The 22,139-nt window shown below is 39.8% G+C and overlaps 1 protein-coding gene across 3 annotated transcripts in view; it reads left to right on the top strand.

Annotated features, from left to right (window-relative positions):
• The window catches only part of Uap1 (UDP-N-acetylglucosamine pyrophosphorylase 1), a 32,124-nt gene extending 15,148 nt beyond the window's left edge, over positions 1-16,976 (top strand). Inside the window, exons 4-11 of one of the 3 annotated variants that reach the window (XM_051186212.1) lie at positions 154-329; positions 1,984-2,156; positions 6,977-7,170; positions 7,684-7,824; positions 8,913-9,101; positions 10,123-10,170; positions 14,878-14,944; positions 16,412-16,976. In XM_051186212.1, the coding sequence (XP_051042169.1) occupies positions 154-329; positions 1,984-2,156; positions 6,977-7,170; positions 7,684-7,824; positions 8,913-9,101; positions 10,123-10,170; positions 14,878-14,944; positions 16,412-16,504 (1,081 nt within the window). In that variant the 3' untranslated portion in view covers positions 16,505-16,976. Of the gene's footprint in view, positions 1-153; positions 330-1,983; positions 2,157-6,976; positions 7,171-7,683; positions 7,825-8,912; positions 9,102-10,119; positions 10,171-14,877; positions 14,945-16,411 lie in introns of all 3 variants that reach the window. The other 2 variants (XM_051186211.1, XM_051186213.1) reach the window with 2 other exon arrangements.
• Positions 16,977-22,139: the final 5,163 nt, after the last annotated feature.

Here is a 22,139-nt window from a genome sequence, read left to right as displayed (position 1 = left end):
TGTGTCTAAACCAGAAAAACGATGAAATGAGTCAAATAAGAAAAAAGCTAGCACTCTCAAGGATAGATTCTGTGTAGCTTAGGAAGATTTCACTTTCTTTTGTCCTAAGTCATACAATATCATTGCTTAAAAAGTTGGCTTTTCTTTTGTTAGGTATATAATGACCAGCGGTAGGACAATGGAGTCTACAAAGGAGTTCTTCATGAAGCACAAGTACTTTGGTTTACAAAAGGAGAATGTGGTCTTCTTTCAGCAGGGAATGCTGCCAGCTATGAGTTTTGATGGGAAAATTATCTTGGAAGAGAAAAACAAAGTCTCTATGGCTCCAGGTTTGTAATCATCTGTATTTAACGGTGACTTATTTGATAGCACTGGAACAAATCATTAACTTTGGTTTTCTTTTAAATGTCATGATTTGGATGTTAAAAATATCAGGTCCTTCCCCTTCAAAGTGATAGTGATTTAAAAAGTTGAAAGTGTCCATGGGCAAAATGGATGGATCCATTTTTATACTTCTTGTTACTGTCTGCCCCTGAGCAGCTTTCTGGACATTCATTGTCTTCACACACACACACACACACACACACACACACACACACACACACACACACACCCACCAGTGTCCTCAGCACACTATTTACTGTAGTGAAAAACTGGGTAGCATTACTATTTAGTAAGTAAGAGGTTTGACTGATGAGGTAAGCAGTGTGAGATTGCTTGCCTGGTGTGTACAAGGTTCTGGGTTCACATGCCAACATTGAAAATTAAACCATCAAAATGATAAGAGGAGGCTAAATGAGAGCTTACAAATGGCTTTAGTTCTTAAATCGTGTGGAGATAACTGCTTAGAGACATTAAGTGGCAAAGAGAAATCTTGATCAGGAAATGTACAATGCAGAACTGTATACACTTTGAGTAGGGGCACTAGGTTGTATATATGAAGTTAACATATGAACACTGTAGCTTGTTAATGGCATTTATTGGAACTGGACAGTGTCCTGCTTATATAGCCACACACAATGACCTGGAGTGCAAGCTCAACCATAAGACCTGCATCTGTGTCAGTCTGTACTTAGAGGAAAGTTTGAAAGGAATGGACAGCAAAATCAGTGACCTTTGCCATATGTGGGCCTGTATTTCATCTGGATTCCTATTTGCAAAAGAATATTATTGTTTGTTTGTCCATTTGTTTGTTTTGAGGCAAGGATTCATGTAGCCCAGGCTCGTCTGCAACTCATTATGTAGTTTACAGGACCTTAAACTCCTGATCCTCCTGTCCCCACTTTTTAAGTGCTGGAATTAGAGGTTTGTGCCACCACACTGTTTAGAAGGTGCTGGAGATCAAACCCAGAGACCATGCATGCTAGGCATGTACTCTACTCACTGAACTGCATTCTCAGCCCCTATCTCTCTCTCTGTCTTAGTAGAAGAGCTTACTGTTATTCTTAGCTATGTTTTGGGAAGCTGTCTGATTTTCATTATTGTTTAAGTAATGCAAGATTGTTAGAAGAAATATATTAAAACAGCAGTCAAAAGAGAGAAAAGCTTTTACTTACATTTAGTTTAAATGTCAATAGGTTTTCATATAAGTCTGGCTTCTTAACAGTGAGTTAGTATAAAATGCTTAAATATCTTTATTTTGAGATAGTTAAGTTTGTTTGGGATATAAATATAGGGCTGATTTGAGTCATAAATGTTAATAAAACTTAAAATGTCTGAAATAATCATTGTTTGATAAGTGTTATATTAGACTATATGACATACTAAATTATTGTTTTGAGGTTTCCTATATTTACATTAATGATATTCTATACTTTTATGCTAATGAACCTTTAACATAGCTTTGTACTATAACTTTTGATACCTGAACTCAGTGCTTTTCTGGTTCTTTTTTTTTTTTTTTTCCTACTTCGTTATGAAAGCCATCTGGTTCCCTTCACATTGGTTCATGATGTGCTCCTATTGGGTTGTTTTATTTTTCAGATGGGAATGGTGGTCTCTACCGGGCTCTTGCAGCCCAAAACATTGTGGAGGACATGGAGCAAAGAGGCATCTGGAGTATTCATGTCTATTGTGTGGACAACATATTGGTAAAAGTGGCAGACCCACGGTTCATTGGATTCTGCATTCAGAAAGGAGCAGATTGTGGGGCAAAGGTAATGTGAATGCTCTTTCTCTGTCAGTGTTTTGAAGCTATCTGAGCAATTTAGAACCATTCATCCTTCTAGAGTACAGAACCAGTCCATTTCTTTTTTTCTTTAATTGATGGCACTTGGTTCAAGTAATGCATGCTTGTCACAAGAAAGAATTTAAACTGTGAGGGTGATTATGAATGATGGTTAGTATTGCACCTGTGGTAGACTTGTTAATATAAAGTCATGTTCAAGTAGCCTGTTTCTCCTGCTGGAGTCAGTAAAAGGGAGTATTGGAGAAAGACTAGGTGAAGACTTGAGTAAGGCATTTAATGAGGGCTCTCACCGTCTTTTTGTGAATGAGATAGAAATGTGGAGATTATAGATAAAAGACACTTAGAGGTTGTAAATTACTGCTGGAATGACCATAAACACAGCATGTAGGGAGGTTTGTAGTGCTGTATCTAGTATCAGTTTTAAATAGGTGTGTGTGTGTGTGTGTGTGTGTGTGTGTGTGTGTGTGTGTGTGTGACATAGATGAGGCGATGAGGCTAGGAATAAGACAGTCAGAAGAGACCTTAACATTTCAGGAGATTTTTAAATACTGACATAAACACTGCTTTATCTGAAAGGTTTTAAGAGCTTCTATTCTCAACAGATAAAGTTGAACACAAATCATGTTAAATCCCTGAGGAAATGGTTGTAAGGTTTAGAATAAACATGGGAAGATGGTCAAGATACAACATACGTTCACTTAACATATGTCCTACAGAGCCAGAGGTGATCATTATATATACATTTATTTATTGAATTAAATGTATTATAGAAACATATACAACCATAATTTTAAAATGAAACAATAAATTGCAAAAATAGAGCATTTTAGATCATAGTAAGGATGAATGAGGAAACAGGCTAAATAAAATTCGTCTCTCCTTCAAAAATCTTGCCAAAATTGCTCCCGAACAGACACACACGCAACTAAATGTAAGTGTGAAACCATAAAGCTGTTGAAATGTAGAATGTGTTTATGATTTTGACATGAAAGTAGAAATGTAAGCTCTGACAAAAACAAAGTGAATCACATAATGAACTTGAAATGTCTGCTAAAAATGAGATCTCAAGAGACATTAATCTTGGTTAGAGATCCTCTATTTAAAAAAAAAAAAATGTTATTTCTTGCCACCATAGTCTAAAAATATAATCGGAAGCTGAAGTCCTCAATTTAGCAAAACACCTTTGCCAGACAGAGGTGGCATATGCCTTTAATCCCAGTACTCGGGAGGCAGAGGCAGGCGGATCTCTGTGAGTTTGAGGCCAGCCTGGTCTGTAGAGCTAGTTCCAGGACAGGCTCCAAAACAATACAGAGACACTGGAAAAACAAATATAAAAAAAATGTCTTTTTTTTTTTTTTTTTTTTTTTTTTTTAAGACAGGGTGTTGCTATAAGCTGAAGCTGATTTGCAACTCATGGCAGTGTGTTTTAGCTTCCCGAGGTCCTGGAATTATAGGCCAAGAACCACACAAGGCTCTGGCTTTTGTTGGGAGTGGTCTTTGTGGGGCTGCAATCAGAGCCAGCTGAGCGGCCCCAAGTCCATAGCTATAGATGATAAAGACAAGACAGAGAGACAGAATAAAGGTCAGGAAGGGCAGATTAATTAATAACGAAACACCACAAGTTTATTTTTCACCTTAACCAAAAAGAGTAACACAGACAGTATCAAGTACATGGAACAGACTTTTCTTCCTCACTTATTCTAAGGGTTCAGTCACCACACCTTACCTCCAACTTCTTGTTCCCTAGCCTTGAGGTCAGGAGTAGCCACACCTCAGATTCAACTTCTCCTTCCTTAGCCTTGAGAGTCAGGAGTAGCCACACCTCAGACTCAGGTCTATTGTTATTTAGACTAAGATAGCCAAACATCCTACTGTAGCCACACCTTTGACCTTTTTAGGTCTTATGACTTGCTGAGGACAATTTTGAACTCTCTGTCCTTGTGCCAAGATGGAGTGTGACCATCTTTATGGGCACCCACAGGCTTTGAAGAAAATAATTGATTTAGTTCATCTTTTGTGGCATTTGTCTAATCAGATACTCAGTAGCACATGCCACATGCTTCAACACTACTGAATTGTAATGGAAACATAGCCTATTGGAATTAAGTAGCTACGAAGCTTGAAGGTCATCAAAGCAAAACAGTGCATTTCTGCCTTCCTTCCGCTTGGTGTCACCCTTCTTTCTGAAATAGAAACTCAATCTTCACTGCTATAAGCTTCAGTCAATGGAAAGACTAGGAGACCAGAGTCAACATAGAAGGGGCATCAGAGATGACATCCTTAGCCCATTTGATACAAGATACTGGCACTCTCGTTTCAGACACTCTCTGAGTCCCAGATTAAGGGTCTGTAATGGTGTCTGCAGAAGCAGGACTAGAACTCACATTTTCCAGCTCTTACTCTCACTCCCATTCTACAACCCATGTGGAGAATAGGCCTGTGTTTCCTGGCAGCTCAGAGACTGCAAACTGGTGGGCTGACTTTTGTGAGTGCCCTGTTCACACAGAGACATGAACACTTTTCCATTAGCTATGGCTGCTGCCGAAGTCCAACTGTGTCTTCTACACACTCACCACTTAGTTTCAGGACTGTCATTTAAGATTATAGTCATTCAGGGACTGGAAAAGAATTCAGAGGGAACCATACCTTTAAAGTTTTTAGAAGTGTGAACCAATACTATTTCTCCCCTATCTTTGTTTTTGAGATGTAAGTTCACCTCTGAATTCCAGGTGTTAGGATTGTGGGATATATATACCATTTCTTTTCAAATAAGACAATTAAGGTATTAAAATATATTTTGACACATTCTTTTTATTATGTTTTTTATTATTTAAAGCAGTTTTTAAGTTTAAATATATTTTAATCATATTCCTCTCCTCCCCCAGGTCCTTCCAGATCCTCAATCTTCTCCTCCCCTCTAACACAACTAAGCTTTTTCTTTTAAAAAAAAAAAAAAAACCCAAAAACCCAATACAACAACAAAACCCCTCAAATCAAGAATGCTGATCTAGAGGGCCTTGTTTTCTTGGTGTTCTCCACCCCCTCTGTCTCCTCTCCCACGGGGTTCCCTGAACTCTGAGGAGAAGAATTTGATAGAGACATCCCATTTAGAGTTGAGTGTTCCAAGGTGTCTCATTCTGCATACTGTCTGGCTGTGAGTCTCTGTATTTGTTTCCATCTGCTGTAGGAGGAAGCTTCTCCCATGATGGCTGAGCAATATACTAATCTATGATTATAGCAGAATGTCATTGGAGTCTTTTTATCACTACATTTTTTCCCCTTTCTTTTTAGTATTATTTGGTGTGACCCTAGGTCCCTGGGCTATCTAATCTCAGGTTCTTGGTTACCTCAGCAGTGTTGGTTATAGATTCCATCTTGTGGATGGTCCTTAAGTCAATTAGTTACTGGTTGGTTACTTCCACAAGCTCTGTACCACCATTGTCCTAGAAAACTTGATTAACAGGAAGTACAAATGGTCCTTGATTGTATGTTTTCCTTCCATTTTAATCTACCTCCTTGGTTAAAACTTTCTAGTTAGTACTGTGGCCCTCACAGGGCGACAAACAGTTGACTACACAGGCACCTCCATGTGCAGGACCCCTTCTCAGTACAGCCAGGCTCTGTGCCTGTGCCTCTAATTACTGTGTAATTGAAGTCCTCAAGGGTGGCTTTAGTTCCCTTCGTGAGACTGGGACTGGCCCTGTGTATTTTAAGAAGTCAGTCACTGAAGCAGAGGTTTAAGCTTATTGGTAATATTTCATATAGACTTAGGGTATACTTTTCAGATCAGGACAGATTTTTAAAAACACTTTGCCACATACTGCATTATAAAATAATAATTTTTCTTACTTGATTCTTGTATGTGCTACTCAACACTTCATCTGAACATTTAATTATAATTGATTAGGTATCACTCTATAGTCCTCCTGCCTCAGCTTCTTGAATGCTCCTATTACAGCAATCTAATCCACCATGCTCATTTTAAATTTTGATTATTATGTTAGTACAATGTTGAATTAGACCATAGTTTTCTTCCAGGTATTTGTCTCTGGTTATGTTGAGACTTAGAGCCTAGACCCATTGTTAAATGAGCAAAGCACTGGTTTTCATAAAATTTAAAGGCTTAGACTCTTGTATTTCAAATGAAATCCAGCATGAAGTGATAAGTATGGGTGGAGTCTTCTGATTGGAGTGGAGTGAGAGCCAGGTGAACTGCTAGTTTTCACCTTCCTATTTTCTATCAAGGTTTCTCAAACCTTGATAAGGAAAACGCTTAATTGCTAACTCTTAATCCAAGAGTCAGAATTCAAGTGAAGCAGTGATTTGGGCAGTTTAAAGTAAGAGAAAATACCTCCCCTTCATCTTTTTGTGTTAGGATTCCCAGATAAACTAATTTATTTTGCAAGAACTTAAGTGTGAATAAGGATAAGTTAAGTTAGAAATGCAGGGTATTTGGGGAAATCAGCTCTTCATCTACTTATCCCTTGTCCTCTGGTTTCCTCTGGGCCAGATGTAAGAAGTGGCATTCCCTGTCCTGGCTTCCTCTGGGTCGGTGGTAGGCAGTGGTGTTTTTGCTCTATTTTGATTTGTCCATGATTTCTTGTTGGAAATAATTTTGTCAAAGAAGAATATAGATAGTTAATTATTTTTTTTAAGGCTAAAGCCTTATCTTGTATTGGACTTAAAGATGATATAAACAGAATGTAAAGGTGGCCTTCTCATATGGCATGTTTCCAAAAGAACCTGCATTGAATTCTTCCTTGACTGCTGTCTTTTTCTGATGGGCAGGTGGTAGAGAAAACAAACCCCACAGAGCCAGTCGGAGTGGTTTGCCGAGTGGATGGAGTGTACCAGGTGGTAGAATACAGTGAGATTTCTCTGTCGACAGCTCAGAAACGAAGTTCAGATGGACGGCTGCTGTTCAACGCAGGGAACATTGCCAATCATTTCTTCACTGTACCATTCCTGAAAGATGTTGTCAAGTATGAACAAAATAGGAACCCTTAAAATTGTTTTTGAATTGTTGTTAATTAGAAAGTGAACCTATGAGGAGGTAGGCAGGAGCCCCAAGTCCACTCCACAGACCCCATTTCCTTCCTTGAGGGTCAGTGTTCTCAGAGAGGAAGCACCTCACTTGTGACTGCTTTCTGTGAGCCCTGTCAGGTGCTGGGTTGGGCAGGAGGCTTTCCCCGTGCAGTACGTGATGCCCCTGCCTCCAAAAGAGACTCCCTGTCCCTAAGTGCTAGGAGGGGGGGGGGATGTTGGAATGTGCACTGCCACCATCTAGCTTTGCCTTTTTTTTTCTATGTAAAAATCATTTGAATTTCCCAGGAGGAATCTAGTTATGTTATTTACACATGAGCTGAAACGTAATGAATGCCCTTCACTCAGAAAACCTCAGTGTTACTTGATGATACACTTGTGCCCGAGTGTTTTTGGATCCTTTTTTGTTTTGAATTGGAAAGTGATTCTATCTTTCCCCCTTTACTTCTTAGTGTTTATGAACCTCAGTTACAACACCACGTGGCTCAGAAGAAGATCCCGTATGTGGATTCCCAGGGACACTTAATGAAGCCAGACAAGCCAAATGGAATAAAGATGGAAAAATTTGTCTTTGACATCTTCCAGTTTGCAAAGTATGCTTTGAATAGCACCAGTAAGATCAAATATATGCCTTGAAATGCAGCTTTTTTACTGTTAGCCAAGAAGCTGTGTCTATTTCATCTGGACATCTTGACCACAAGTGTGTAGTGAGGTAGTCCTTCTGTAGCACTGACCACGCCCATTGGGGGGTGGAGCGATGGGCGGAGAGGACCTGAGGAAGGAGGTCCGAGGGGGCCAGGAAGGCGCTCTCTTGCTGGCGTGACTCGGACAGGAGAGGATCGGGTTGAATTTCCTGGTGTTCATCTGTCTAGGTTGTAAGTTATTTCTCCCTGAATAAACATCTATTCGGCCTATTTGTTTATCCTGATCCTTATTTACCGCAATACAAGTGCATAGTTTAATTAAGTTCATTATCATTCTCCAATCTAAAGCCACCACTCCAGCAGTGAAAGTACAATATTAAAAATAATCAGCTGTCACTATCTAGATCTGTTGCAAAGTTGTTAAAAAAAATTTTTTTTTAAACTGAGGCTGAAGAGATTAATATAGTTGACCAGTTTTGTTTAGCTTAACTGACCTCTAAGTGCATGTTCAGTGAACTCTCTAGATAATATAAAGATCACATTGCATGCTGAGATACATATTTCAGAACTTGGCCAATATAAACATGCAGAGCATAGGTTAGTTGTATAAGAACATCCTTACACAACCGTGTATCTTCCTTTCCTTTCCCTTTTTATTCGTTTTCAGACAGGGCTCGTGTAGGTCAGGCTATTTAGCCAGGGTGTGTTTGAACTCCTGATCTTTGTGACTCTTCTTCCTGAATGCTGGGTTACTAATGCCTTTTTTATCTACACCCAAATAGATCTTAATGTGATCTTTGTACATGAAATTTTTTGTCTTTCTCATCTAAGATGAATGTCGTGGAAAGGCGTTTTTTGTTTTGCAGTGGAGAAGGAAGTTCCATTTCTGTTTGGATTAGTGATGAGCACACTTGAAATTGGCTGAAGAAACCTAGTCAGAGTCTCAAAGGCTTAGGGGTGCTGGGTGGGGCCTCTCAGAGGCTCTATGGATGGATAGGTTTATTTCCTACAATGACGTCTCTGTGGTCTCACTCTAGGAAGTTTGTGGTGTATGAAGTATTACGGGAAGACGAGTTCTCCCCACTCAAGAATGCAGACAGTCAGAATGGGAAAGACAACCCGACCACTGCTAGGCATGCTTTGCTGTCCCTTCATCATTGCTGGGTCCTCAATGCTGGGGGACACTTCATAGATGAAAATGGCTCTCGCCTCCCAGCAATTCCCCGGTAAGTCACTGTCTTTGCTTTTTTGTGTATGTACTACTTTGAACTTCTTCCTCTCCTGTCTGATGTATCCCTAGATCTTCTCCTATTTATTTACTTTTAAAGTGTCATTGTGTGGGTAACTAGTGATGTAAAGTGACCACAGCTGTGCCCATTATGAAGGAAATGTCAACTTTGCTTCTTAAGAAAGAGAAAGCTGTTGAAGAACTCTTGGGTTTTTATTTGTTTTGAAGCATCCTCACTGTATCAGTGAAATAATTTCCATTATAATGGTCAGACATTATTTTTGCATGTCATGTGGCTAATGACTTTAGCAACACTCTATACCACAAGCAAGGTACTTAGTCACAGAAGTTGTGTCTGCTGCCCTGTCTGTTTTTGGGACCCACCAAGAACTTTCTCTCCTACAGGTCATCTTCTGCATTCTCTTACCATGACACTAGAGGAGGTGTCATGAAGGGAAGTGAATGCCGGTTCCATTCAGTGACAAACTTCAGAAGTGTTGTAGGTTTCAAAGGATAAGGAGCCATTCCTGTTTTTAGATAAAGCACTTTTAATTCAAACCTTTATCTTAATAATAGAACTCATTGGCACCTAGAGTGTCCCTTTATAAGTCTTTAGGTGAATTATCTTGACATTTAATTTCTGTTCTTAAAAAGGTAAAATTCCTCCTGCATGCACCAAAGTGTTAGAAAGCTGCAAACATTCGGTCACTGGGCAGTGGAGCACACTGTCCCATGACAGATCCTTCTAAAAGGAATGGTGCTCCTTGTCTCTTAGTCAAGGCCACTTACAGCAGGCTGGGCCTTGTCAGTAAGCCTTCTCTGTGCCATGCTACATTGTCCTCATGCTCATCTTTGATTATTGAATTTGGTTTCTTAATTTAATTTTTTTAATTGTTTATCGTGCCAAGTTTATGATTTACCATAGAGCATGCCATTTGGTTAAGTATATTTTGCAGCTCCACTTCATTGTTATTATTTGTTTCCATTCCCATTAATGCTTATTTATTCCTACATAGCAGTGCTACAAATGGGAAGTCTGAGACCATCACAGCTGATGTCAATCACAAGTAAATATACCAGCCTGCCTGCCATGCATGGTGATGGGGCTGTGCTTCTCCATACTAACTGGCATTGTAGTTAGTGTTCTGTCTTTTGGGTCTCTGGAGGGAGGGTGATTGAAGCTCTGGTGTGGGTGTTCTGCTTTCCTGGTGGCAGGTGTCTCTCTGGATAACACTAACGCAGAATCGGTGCATGCCTGAAGTGGGGAGCATGCTTTACTAAAGAATCTGAGCTTGGGTATTTGAGCCCACAGTGACATGTTTACAGGTGTTGGGAACCAGGGCAGGTGACAGGCAGGGAGAACAAAGTTGGATCCTAGTGTATCCCTTGTAGGATAAGCTAAATGAAAATAACATTCTGCAGTGAATTTTACTGGACTGAATATATAAGTTCTCAATATGGATGTTGATTGCCCCTGACATTCAACAGCCTCTACTATGGGGAGACATCTTTTATTTGCACACTTTTTGGCTTTGTAATTATTTTGAGAAAGGGTCTTGGTTTATAGCCAAGGCTGGCCTAGAACTCTATCCTGACTGCCTTCAAGTGCTGGGATTATGGCCACATGCTATCACACGTGGCGGGGGTCACTGTGTTTTCATCATTGTGAATTATTTTGATTCTAAAGCATGTATCCATTTTCTTTATCAGCAGTCAATTTTATAGCTAGAAATAGTATAACCTCTATCATCTGGTTACTAAAAAGATTTTTTTTTATTGTTTTTTTTTTTTTTTGTATTATTTTTGCCATTTTCTTTATAGCTAAAAGGTCAGCTGACATTTTTGCTGCCCTTTAAAGTTACTAGATTTAGAGGCTGGAGAAATGGCTCAGTGGTTAAGAGCACTGGTTGTTCTGTCAGAGAACCCGGGGTCAGTTCTCAGCACCCACATTGCTAGTACACAACTATCTATAACTCTAGCTCCAGAAGATCTTACACCTCCTTCTGGGCTCCTGGGGCACCGGGCACCGGGCACACACTTGGTGTACAGACATACATGCAGACAAACTACCTGTGCACAGAAAATACAAATTAAAAAATAAAAACTTTAAAAGTTACTAGATTTGATTTGAATTTTAAGAATTTCAGGTAATTTTGGAACAAGGTCTGTGGCAAGGAATCTGGAGGTGGAAATTGTGTCGGAAGTGGAGCCACTGTTGACACCTTTCTTCCATGTACCTCTTGTGCTGCTCTTCTGCCCGGGGGACAAGGCCCTATGAGCATTGTTTCTGTGGCCCTGTAGACAGAAAAGGGATCTCATCTTGTAGATCTGTCTGGTTTCTTCTAGGAGTCATAGATGACTTACACCATGGGACCTGGGGCACAGAGTCCTTCATCATTTTCTGTTGCATTTATTATTTTTAATACGTAGAAAACTACTTTTATAATTTAGGGAATACAGCTTTGACTCTTTCGTTTCCTTATTGAACCACAGTGTTACCTTTAAAATGAAACAGTTTTTTTAAATGATGTAATGAGAAGCAACATTATCTATTTTTTGTTAAGATCCAGAAACAGAGAAGTGCGCGCGCGCACACACACACACACACACACACACACACACAGAGAGAGAGAGAGAGAGAGAGAGAGAGAGAGAGGCACACACATATACCACTAATAAATAAAAAATTAAGTAAAGAAAGTAAGACTACTTTATGTGGGAGAGAGAGACAGTTTGGAGATACTCTGAAGAATAGAAGCAAGGATATGATGATTTTACTTTTCATCTTATCTTACTGTTAGCTACTAAGAGGTTTCTTGGTGAGAGAATTATGGATCAGTTTGTTGTTGGGCTGTTTCACCTATAAGCTGAGAGTCTACATTTGGTGATGACCACTTCTGTCTTCTCTCCTTCCGGCCTCTAAACTTGGTTATTGAAGTCCATTTTCTTGGTTTCTTCCCATTTGGATTCAAGGGCTACCACTACAGGTCTAGAATGGAAGATAATTTGTATATATGTATGTACAATATTCAGATCAGTTATATATTTGTTTCTTGGGTTCAAACCACATTCTCATAATAACTGAATACTCCAAGGGACGAAATGGAACTGGCCTCTATGCATCTTATCAACATGATAGGCCTGCATTTCCCCACTAGGTTTAGTATGACTGAGCTTCCCCAGAGGGTCAGAGCTAGATCCCTTGTCATAAGAATATGACACATATGTGGAGAGACCTATGTCTTTTTTCTTGATTCTAGACCGTCATTTACTGTTGGAGTTGGTTTAGTCATATATCCAGCAAGCTCACAGGCTGCAAGTGCTGTTTGTCTCCTAGGATCTAAAGTATCTTACACAGGAGAAATAGTCATTTCTGACAGCCTTTTGGAGTTCAAGGCACATGTCCATAGGAATTAAGAGATATTATGTTCTGTGTAGCATAAGTAATACTTAGTCTTGGAGACAGGGATTCTAGTGACCTTACATTTATCAGTGAACAGCAACAGTAACTCTGAAATGAGTAGAGGCGGCAAGGGAATATTGGGGCTTGTGCTAAACTTTGGAGAATGGGTATGATTTTTACAGTCAGACAGACCATAGTTGTGATAACAGATTAATCCAAAGAAAGTTCTCCATTATTCTATAGCACCTTATTCTGTATGGACGTAGCAGGATACAAGGCATTGGAACAGGACATAGAGTGCCTCAGGTAGACTCAGCTGACTTACTTGGAGAAAGACTGGCTTCCAACTAGCCTTAGGAACTAGATTTTATTGATGTTACCACAGTTTGAGAGTGCATTCTTAGAAGAGATCTTGAGCTTGAGGTTACAGAGAGGCTGGGTTTTGTCTGTACTGTCTATTGTTGCTGACTGTTTTCTGTTTTTAAGAGAGAGGCTCTTGTTGGCCTCAGTCTCCTAGTGATCTACTTTCCTCAGCTTCTTCAAGTGCTGGGATTGTAGGCATGTGCCATATGGCTGGCTTCCTTTTTTTTTTTTTTTTTTTTTTTTTTTTTTTTAATTCTTTCATCTTTTTAAAATTAAAGTAGACTTGCATCATTTTCCTCTTTCCTTTTCTCCCTTCAACCCCTCCCCCCCAATACCCTATCTCCCTTTGGTTTCTCTCAAAATCATGGCCTCTTATTAATATATGTATGTACATATCTAAATATGTAAATACAACCTGTCTGCCCCAGTATGTTTAGTATCTTAGTATCACTTGTATGTATGATTTCAGGGCCAACCACTTGGTATTAGATAACCAGTTAGATGGCTCATCCCTGGAAAAGACAATTCTCTCCTTTGTTGCCTGTAGTTCTTGGTCTAGGGTTGGGACCAGGAGAGATTTCTTCCTTTCAAGTTAGCATGTCTACTTTTATTGTACCTCTTCAGCTCTTTCTTGTTTAAGCAGCCATATATTGAGGTATCATGCACGAAGCTTCCCTGTCATTTCTAGGTGAGGTTTCTTTGGTGAGGAGTGAGAGCTATATATACTTGGTGAGTACAAGGATGAATATTTAGAATATAGTTAGGAATTATGGTGGTTTAGTAAAATGGCGGTAGTTGGTTTTCCTTTAAGGGACATGTCTTCAGTAGCTGGCTAATTGACTGGCTAAATTTCCAGTACCAGGTATAATTTATCCTTGTTAAGTGGACTGTCAGTCCAACTAGAGAACTACCGGTTACCATTATCACATCCTTATGGAGTCCAGGCTGGCCTTGAACTTGTGGTGTAGGCAAGGATGGCCTTGGACTGCTGGTCTCCTGCCTCCATGTCCTGTGTTCTGGGATTACAGACATGCAGCACCTTGCTTGATTTGTGCAATGCTGGGGATTGAACCCAGAGCCTCATGCATGCTAACCATGCAGTCTTCTAGCTGAGCTACGTTCTGAACCTACTGTTTTTAAGATTTTTGAGATAACAAATAGCACAGCTCTCCAAGGACTGACTATAAGGAAAACACTATTTATTGACTGTTATGTTAGATTAGATTATTCTAGAAATTCAGGATTCCAAGTGTCCATAGGTCCTGATTGTGACCTAGAATTGGCAAATGATGACTTTGTTCTTGACTTTGCTTTGGCACTTCCTGTCTTAGTACTTTAAAAGGGGCTTTTGATAACACAAGTTTTTTGAGACATATTAATGAATTAACTGAGCTAATTCAGGATACTTAGGTTTCATAAGAAAATCTTGTTCTGGGAAATCATGGAACAAGGAATAAAATGTTTTCTATCTGCTGTCTAGTTTGGTTGTCATTTCTTGTGGCTCCTGAACACTGGAAATGTGACTATTATGACTGAGAAATTGAAGTTTGAAATTCTACTAATTTGAGTATTTTCATTTTAAGTAGTACTGTGGCCACTGTGTGGACAGTGCAGCTCTGGAGTGTTTGTCAACATTAAGATCTGACTTGCAAGCTTGTGCTTTGTGAGAATTGAAGTAAATGAAGGATTCAAGGGCCCTAGCAGTGGACTGTCACATATATGTGAACTTTCTGAAATTGGAAATGAGATTATGTAAGAGGATAGTATATAAAGAGCTGGAAGTAATTATAGGTACTTGGTCAAGTAGTTTGTTTCTGACCATGAGGATGTGTTAACCTTTGGGGAATTTAGTGGAGACTAGGATCCAGGGTGGGCTCCATTCTTTAACTAGAATTTTTCTTACCTGCAAGCTTCTCAGAGGAAAGCTATGGACTTTATTTTCATACTAGCAAGTAACATTGGGAAGTAGAATTTTTAACGTGAATAATTTTTTTTTTTTTTTTTTTAGCTTGAAAGATGCCAACGATGTACCAATCCAGTGTGAAATCTCTCCTCTCATCTCCTATGCTGGAGAAGTAAGTTTGCTTCACTTTCCCCTCTGTTCTTTTACAAAGTACTCTTCATCTCCTTATAGCTAAATGTTTGCCCCGGCAAGAAGTGCAAAGAGTTGTTGAAGAGATGGATATGTCAGTCAGCTCATGTGGATCACAGCACTTAGTACCCTGTGAATATATCTCTACCAGTGGTTTTCAACCTGTGGGTCACAACTCCTTTGGGAGTTGCATATCAGATTATTTATATTACAATTCATAACAGTAGCGAAATTGCAGTTATGAAGTAGCAATGGAATAATTTTATGGTTGGGGGTCACCACAACATGAGGAACTGTATTAAAGGGTTGCAGTACTAGGAAGGTCGAGAACCACTGAACTATACCATAAATGAACTACTTGCCATTAATAGAAGCCTGTAGTGTATAGCATGTTTTACCTGCCCATTAATGCCGATGTAGGCGTTTAAAAATGAAGTGTGTTTAATCACCTGGCTGCTTTTGTAACGCAGTGTAAGTTTTCTTTCCAGGTATCTATCTGCTTTGTCCATACACTTAGCACTAATACCTTACAGACCTGAGGAATTGAAGTTCCCTGTTGTTCTGGTTACATAAGCTTTCCTGGAGTTTCTTACTGTTTATTGTAGTAGCAGAGATAGCTATCTTGCTTAGAAAATTAACTGTTTTTATTGATGATCATGGGATGAATGATTAGCATCTTATTGAACATAGAAAATACATTATAATCATTTGGCTAGTATGTGCTAGGTCTCATCCATACTACTGGAAAAAACAAAAACAAAACAAACCTTAAAATAACACAAACCAAAAAAGAAATTTGAATATTTTTTGGGGGGGGTATTTGTCTTATGCTCCCATAAATCAGTAATTAAGTCTAGTGTACAAAGTATATGAAGTAGACTTTAAAATTTTTCCTCTCCAACCAACTTTTGGCATTCGTACTTTAAATCTTTAGTGCACCCCCAGGCCAGTGTTGTGGGACAAACACCTGCTTGTAGCAGGCTTTCTTTTGGACCACCAACCAGTTAACTCTCAAATCACGACAATGGACACTTACTATTAGTTATGAATGATTGGCCTTATCCTTGTCCCGCTAACTCTTATAACTTGATTTAACCTGTTTATCTTCATCTACATTTTGTCTGAGGCCTTTTACCTTTCTTTTATTTATGTTCCTCTGTAGTCTGTCTGGCTGGTGGCTGCCTGGCTAGCCTGGGTATCTTCCTGTTTCTTCCTCGTTCTCTTTCTTTTAGTTTCCTCTTCCTACTTATTCTGTCAGCCCACCAACCCTGCCTGTCCCACTACTGCCTAGCTATTATTGCCCTTCAGCTTTTCATTAGACCAGTAAGGTGCCTTAGTCAGGCAGCACTTCATTAACCAACAGCACTTCATTAAACAAATGCAACATAGTTAAAGTAATTTTTCACAACACCTGCTACGTTTCTGACTATGCTCATTGCAATCCTTTTAGGGGCTAGAAGGCTATGTGGCAGATAAAGAGTTCCATGCACCTTTAATCATCGATGAGAACGGAGTCCATGAGCTGGTGAAAAATGGCCTGTGAATCCTTAAGTGAGCTGTGTCATGTGGGGGCCTTGTGTTTGATAGATCAACTGTGAACCTGCAGGACCACCCCTCTCCTGGAAGGCTGAAGTTTGGACATTCAAAGAGTTTCATTTTGCTTGCTGTTATCTGATAAACAATGTAAACTTCCCAGATCCAGATGTGTGGACTTCAGATAGCATTGTCATGATTCTCAACTCACTGAAGGTCTTATTTATATTTTTTAACTGTTTAAGTCTTCCAAGCCAAGGCTCACATTGGCCGTTCACAAAACTTCTCAGCTTGACTCTATCTAGGATGTTGAGCATGATTTCATTTGGAGCTGGAAGCTTTTGTTTTTGAAGTTGTACATAGTGATAATAAGTACATTTCAAAAGGTTTCTATGGTACTAAAATTTTGTTTTATTTTATCAAGCATTAAAGTTTTTTAAGAAAATAACTGGACAGCAAAATAAAATTATCTTGTCTCTGAAGAGTTATTGTATTAGCCAAAAAAAAAAAAAAAAAAAAAAAAAAAAAAAAAACACTTAGGAGAGCTTTTGAGATAATGCACAAGAACAGACTGATGCAGAGTCACAGTCTACTCAGCAGGCAGCTACCTCTGGATTCTGTCTTCTGACACTTCACAGTTTTCCCCCCACTCCCCAGTCCACTGCAAAGAGCACTTGCCCATGTCTGGAGATACTTTTTGGTACCTGGCTGGATAGGTGGGATGGATGGTAGTACTGACACCGTCAAACAGATCCATTGCTAAATGCATGGAGTAGCCTCCTATACAGCCAGCATGCCAAGATTCAGTGTTTTATAGCACTTAAAACTTAGCAAATTCATCACTGCAATTTGATTATTTTTTGATTAGTGGATTGAAAAATAAAGGCAAATGTGAATCTTCAGTAAGTCATGGTTGTTGAGAAAGGTTCTCTGTCCGTGCATGAAAATACTGAGCATCATCTGGGCCTGGATGCACACACCTTCAATCCCAGCACTTGGGAGGCAGAGGCAGGTGATCTCTGAGTTTGAGGCCAGCCTGGTCTACAAGGCTGTTACAGAGAGAAACCCTTTCTCAAAAAACCAAAACTTAACCTCTAGAAATTGTATCTAGAGACCAGCACATTTTATTTTCCATTAAAAGCTACCATAGAATGGAACCTGTGTGAACCCTTAATGTTTCTTTGTGTAACAGCTCTGACGACTGGCTACTCTTGCCTCTGTCTCCCAAGTGTTGGTGTGAAAAGCTGTGCCACTACCACCCAGCATTAAATGTCATTTTTTTTTTTTTTTTTTTTTTTTTTTTTTACATAACTCATGCATTGAGTTTTTTAAGGCCTAAATTAAGGCATATTTTCTGTTTCAACAACAGCCCAGTTTTACTAGTATCTATTCAGTGTTTCAAGAGATTTATGGAACTTTTTTCTTTGGAACAAACTCCAAATGGATTGAGATTTTTAGCATCTGAATGTGGGACACATTCTCTTTTTCTGACATTTACTTGTTATTTATCTTTCCGTGTCTTTAGTTGACTGCTCATCCAGGGGAAAAGGAGGCCTAGAACCTGGGATGACGATTTTTATTAGAGAGGAATGGTAAAGGGGAATATCAAGGCAAATGTCTGAGAGCCTCTGAGACAAGGGAAAGTGCTGCTTACCACAGGCAGTTCTCGTTAAACCCTGCTTCAACTTCAGAAAACGCAGAACTGCATCCAGTTATAAACAGGAATTAGAATCACTTGGCAGCATCAGAGGCAGGTAGGTGGATCTCTGTGTGTGCCGCCACTGCCTGACTTGCAGCCTCACTTTTTAGCCAATGAGATCTAAGTGACCATCCAGCACTATAAAGGCATAACTGCTTTCATTTTCCTGGGGGGGGGGGTGCATACCTTTAATCCCAGCATGCTGGAAGCAGAGGCAAACAGATCTCTGAGTTAGAGGCCAGCCTGGTCTACAGAGCAAGTCCCAGGACAGCTAGGGCTACACAAAGAAACCCTGTCTCGAAAAACAACAATAATAAAATACCAGTTTTCATTGAAAGAGAAAATTCAATAGAAAGATAACTCAGTGCTAAGAAGCAAGTTCAACAAAAGCAAAGTAACTGATCATCATTACCTGGAGTTTGGCAGCAAGAGTTTTTATGAATGCTATATCATGTTAGGGTTTTCCAGGGAAACTACTCATAGGAGACTAACAGGTAGGAGGTGGATGGGCTTTAAGAGTTATCGATGTCTCCTGGCAGATTAGCTCATGAGGTTGTAGAAGCTAACATCTGTGACCTGCTGGCTATAAGCTTGGAAGTCTGAGAAAGCCAGTGGTCCAATTCCAATCCAAAGTCAAGCTGGAGAACCAATGATGTGAGTCCCACACACACAAAGAACCAGGGAATGCCAATGTCCTGGGTCAGAGAGGATGGTTGTCCCAAGCTCTAACAGCAAATGCATGCTTCCTCAGCCTTTTTGTCCTGTCTTCCTCAGGCTTTTTGTCCTGTCAGGCCCTCTGTAGTTCCCACATGGATGGACGAGTCTTCTTTCCTCACCTCCCCAGGCATCTTTAGTGACACTGGGGAAGAATGTTTGACCAGTTCTCTAGGCTTTCTGTAGATTGATGAAGTTGACATAAAATTAACATCTACTGTGGGACTATAGATGCTTAATAAATTGGGCTCACTAAGTTCTAACAAGAAAATATATGTATGACCCCCCAACTTAAATATGCAAACTTTAAAGGTTTACAACACAGGTTAGTGGGATGCTAATGTCTCTGTCTCAGCCTGCCCTGGTCTCTGGGATGTACGATCATTACTTGGCTAAATTTATGTTTAAATTGTCTCCAAGTTTTGGCTGAATTCTTTCTGTTAAGAGGACAACTGAGGAGAAATCTTCACCTGGTAACAATGGCATTCCAAATATACACTTATCAAGAATTGGAAAAGTGAATTCATGATAGAAAAAGTAGAATAGACAAGTCCTATAAAGGGATATCAACTGAGCAAGGAGCACAGGGAACTTGCCGGGTTTATAAATACTCTGTACTTGGGAGGTGACCATAGAGACATACACAGAAAAAAAAAATCCTAAAGTCAGTTAATAATTGTTTTAATTCTTTGAAGCTATGCCCCAATTAAGATGGAAAACATCTTAGCCTTCATGCATTTTTTTTTCAAGGTGCATTATAATTCGTTGGTCGAAGATGGAGTCAAATAGCTTAAAATTTCATTACTAATATATGGAAGAGTAGAGATTAATATCCAAGTTTTCTGGCTCTAAAATCTTGCCACACAGTCCAATTCAAACAGCATTCTGAAAATGTTGAGTACAATCTAAAGCCTTCCAAAGGAACAGGAGCAAACAGTTGTGTTCTATGAGGGTTAAACTCTGTGTGCTGAAGAGGATATTAGAAAGCCAAGAAGGAAGGGGAGACCATTGTTTTTTGTGAACTTCATCAATAGTTCAAGGAAAAGGAAAGCTGGCATGTGTTGGCTTTTGGTATCTTAGTTGGGAAGGATTATAGCCCAAGAAGAGAAAGGGCCAGACAATGTGGCCAGATGGCTGTGCCAGAGCCATACTTAGGCTACTGTGAAATAATGGGAATCTTGACAAGGTTAGGCAACATCAGCCAAAGGCCAATCATTGTTCCTGGCTCTGGGCAACATTTCCATGTTATCAGGAACATAGAGCTGTGTGTGTGTGCATGTTAATGTGTAACAGCAGCGCACTTCTGGGAATAATAACATTTGAGGGAATTGTGCTATATTTAGGTGAATCTAATTGTTTCAAGGGAAAGGCTCCTACATTCTCAACACATGTCCATCTGCTCACAGCAGACACACTGAAGAGTAGTGCACTTGGTAGCCTGAATTTGACACAAGTCATAATATTGTCAGTAGGAGGGAGGGCCTGAGAGCACATGATCCTTCTCAACCCCATTCATTGAGCAATTGGGAAATGCAATAGAAATATAGGGAGATTGGAAAAATAAACAAGCTACAATTTGTATCTTGGGTTGCAGGGGGAAACTGAGACTACCCTTGAAGAAAAAAACTTGGGAATCTAGCTGCCTTGCTTATTGGTTCATTCTCAACTCAAAGATACACATATTCAAATGAAGTCCAATTAAAGGTGAAGAGTGCTCTTCAGTTAGCATTTATTAATCAAAAACTATTGGGGAGGTTCTTGTAACTTGTTTGATTCTTAAGTATGAACTTTGTAGATGACAAGAATGTCTCATAATGTCCAGAAGATTGAACACATCTATGTGTGTTTCTTCTTCTTCTTCTTCTTCTTCTTCTTCTTCTTCTTCTTCTTCTTCTTCTTCTTCTTCTTCTTCTTCTTCTTCCTCCTCCTCCTCCTCCTCCTCCTCCTCCTCCTCCTCCTCCTCCTCCTCCTCCTCCTCCTCCTCCTCCTTTAGAACTGTCTGGAATCCTCTACAATGTAGCTGTTGTCTCAAACCCCCTCCCCATGACTTAAACTACTTTTAATATGCATAGCTGCCAGGAGGACTAGTGTAAAGAAAACTTAAGGTTAATAATACGAGAGTATCAGACCCAGTATGGTGGTGGTGGTGCCCACCTGTTATTTCAGCCCCTGAGAAAGGGGGCAGAAAAATCTCAAATACAAGGTGGGTTTGGATTGAGCCAGAAATACATGAAACCCTGTCATGAACAAAATAAAATATGAGGGTAATATTCAAAGTCCTGAAGCAGAATGTAGTTGGCAGGCTTGGTTCTTCACATCTTTTGACTGTGTTATAGACTATTTCCTGTGAGTCAGCTGCCCGCCCCCTGGGGGGGGTTGTCTTGGCAGGCATGGTTTGTGGCTTTCGTGGAAGGGCTATGTTTGAGCAGTAGAGGGCAGTAAGAACAAATGCTCAGATGAATAGCCTCTCAGCCTTGGTTGAACCTACAATGAAGCAATGAATGCCATCATGTATCATCCCAGAGGTACCCCCCATCCCCTTCCCCTCTGCCATCCCACAGGTGTGTCTTTGTGTTACTTCTCTGACTTGTGAGAGACTAGAGAACTTAGTTTGAGTGCTTTGTTTTGCATGTAAGTACTTTTGCAGAAAAGAACTCCCTTAAGGATGCACCTGTAGTTAGTGACAGTTCAGACAAGATGTTAGATCTGAGCCTGGGCCAGGACTTAGGCATCAATGGTTCATTGGGAGCAATTCAGCTCTGAGTGTGGTTTAACTAGTAGAGACCTTAGGAGAAGACAAAGGATAGCGTTTATGACAGAGAAATAGCAATAGCAAGGATTGTACAAATTGGTGGGTGTAAATAGAGTTCTTAATTGGTCTAAGTAATAAAAGTCTGGAGCTAGGTAGTGAGGAAAATGCTGAGAGATCAGAGAAGAGGAGCAAACCACAACACACCTTACCTCCTTATCATCTCTGCAGACAGGAGAGCGAGTTCCTGTTTCTTCCCACTTATATAGTTTCTGCCTAGCAACCTCACTTCCTTTCTATCTGTACAGACCTCCAGACCTCTGTATGTTGGCTCTTGGCCTTAGAAATATATAGGCTTTGTGATGGTTACTCTTCACTGTCAACGTGACTGGAATTACCCAAGAGACAAGAGACCTTTATGAGAAGGGACACTTCCAGGGAGGTCTAACCATTTAAAGGAGGTTCTACAGTACCATTCCAACA

Source organism: Phodopus roborovskii, unplaced genomic scaffold (assembly GCF_943737965.1).
Source record: "Phodopus roborovskii unplaced genomic scaffold, PHOROB, whole genome shotgun sequence".
NCBI lineage: Eukaryota > Metazoa > Chordata > Mammalia > Rodentia > Cricetidae > Phodopus > Phodopus roborovskii.
Note: the sequence above shows the minus strand (reverse complement) of the source record. Positions and strands in the feature narration are given on the sequence as shown.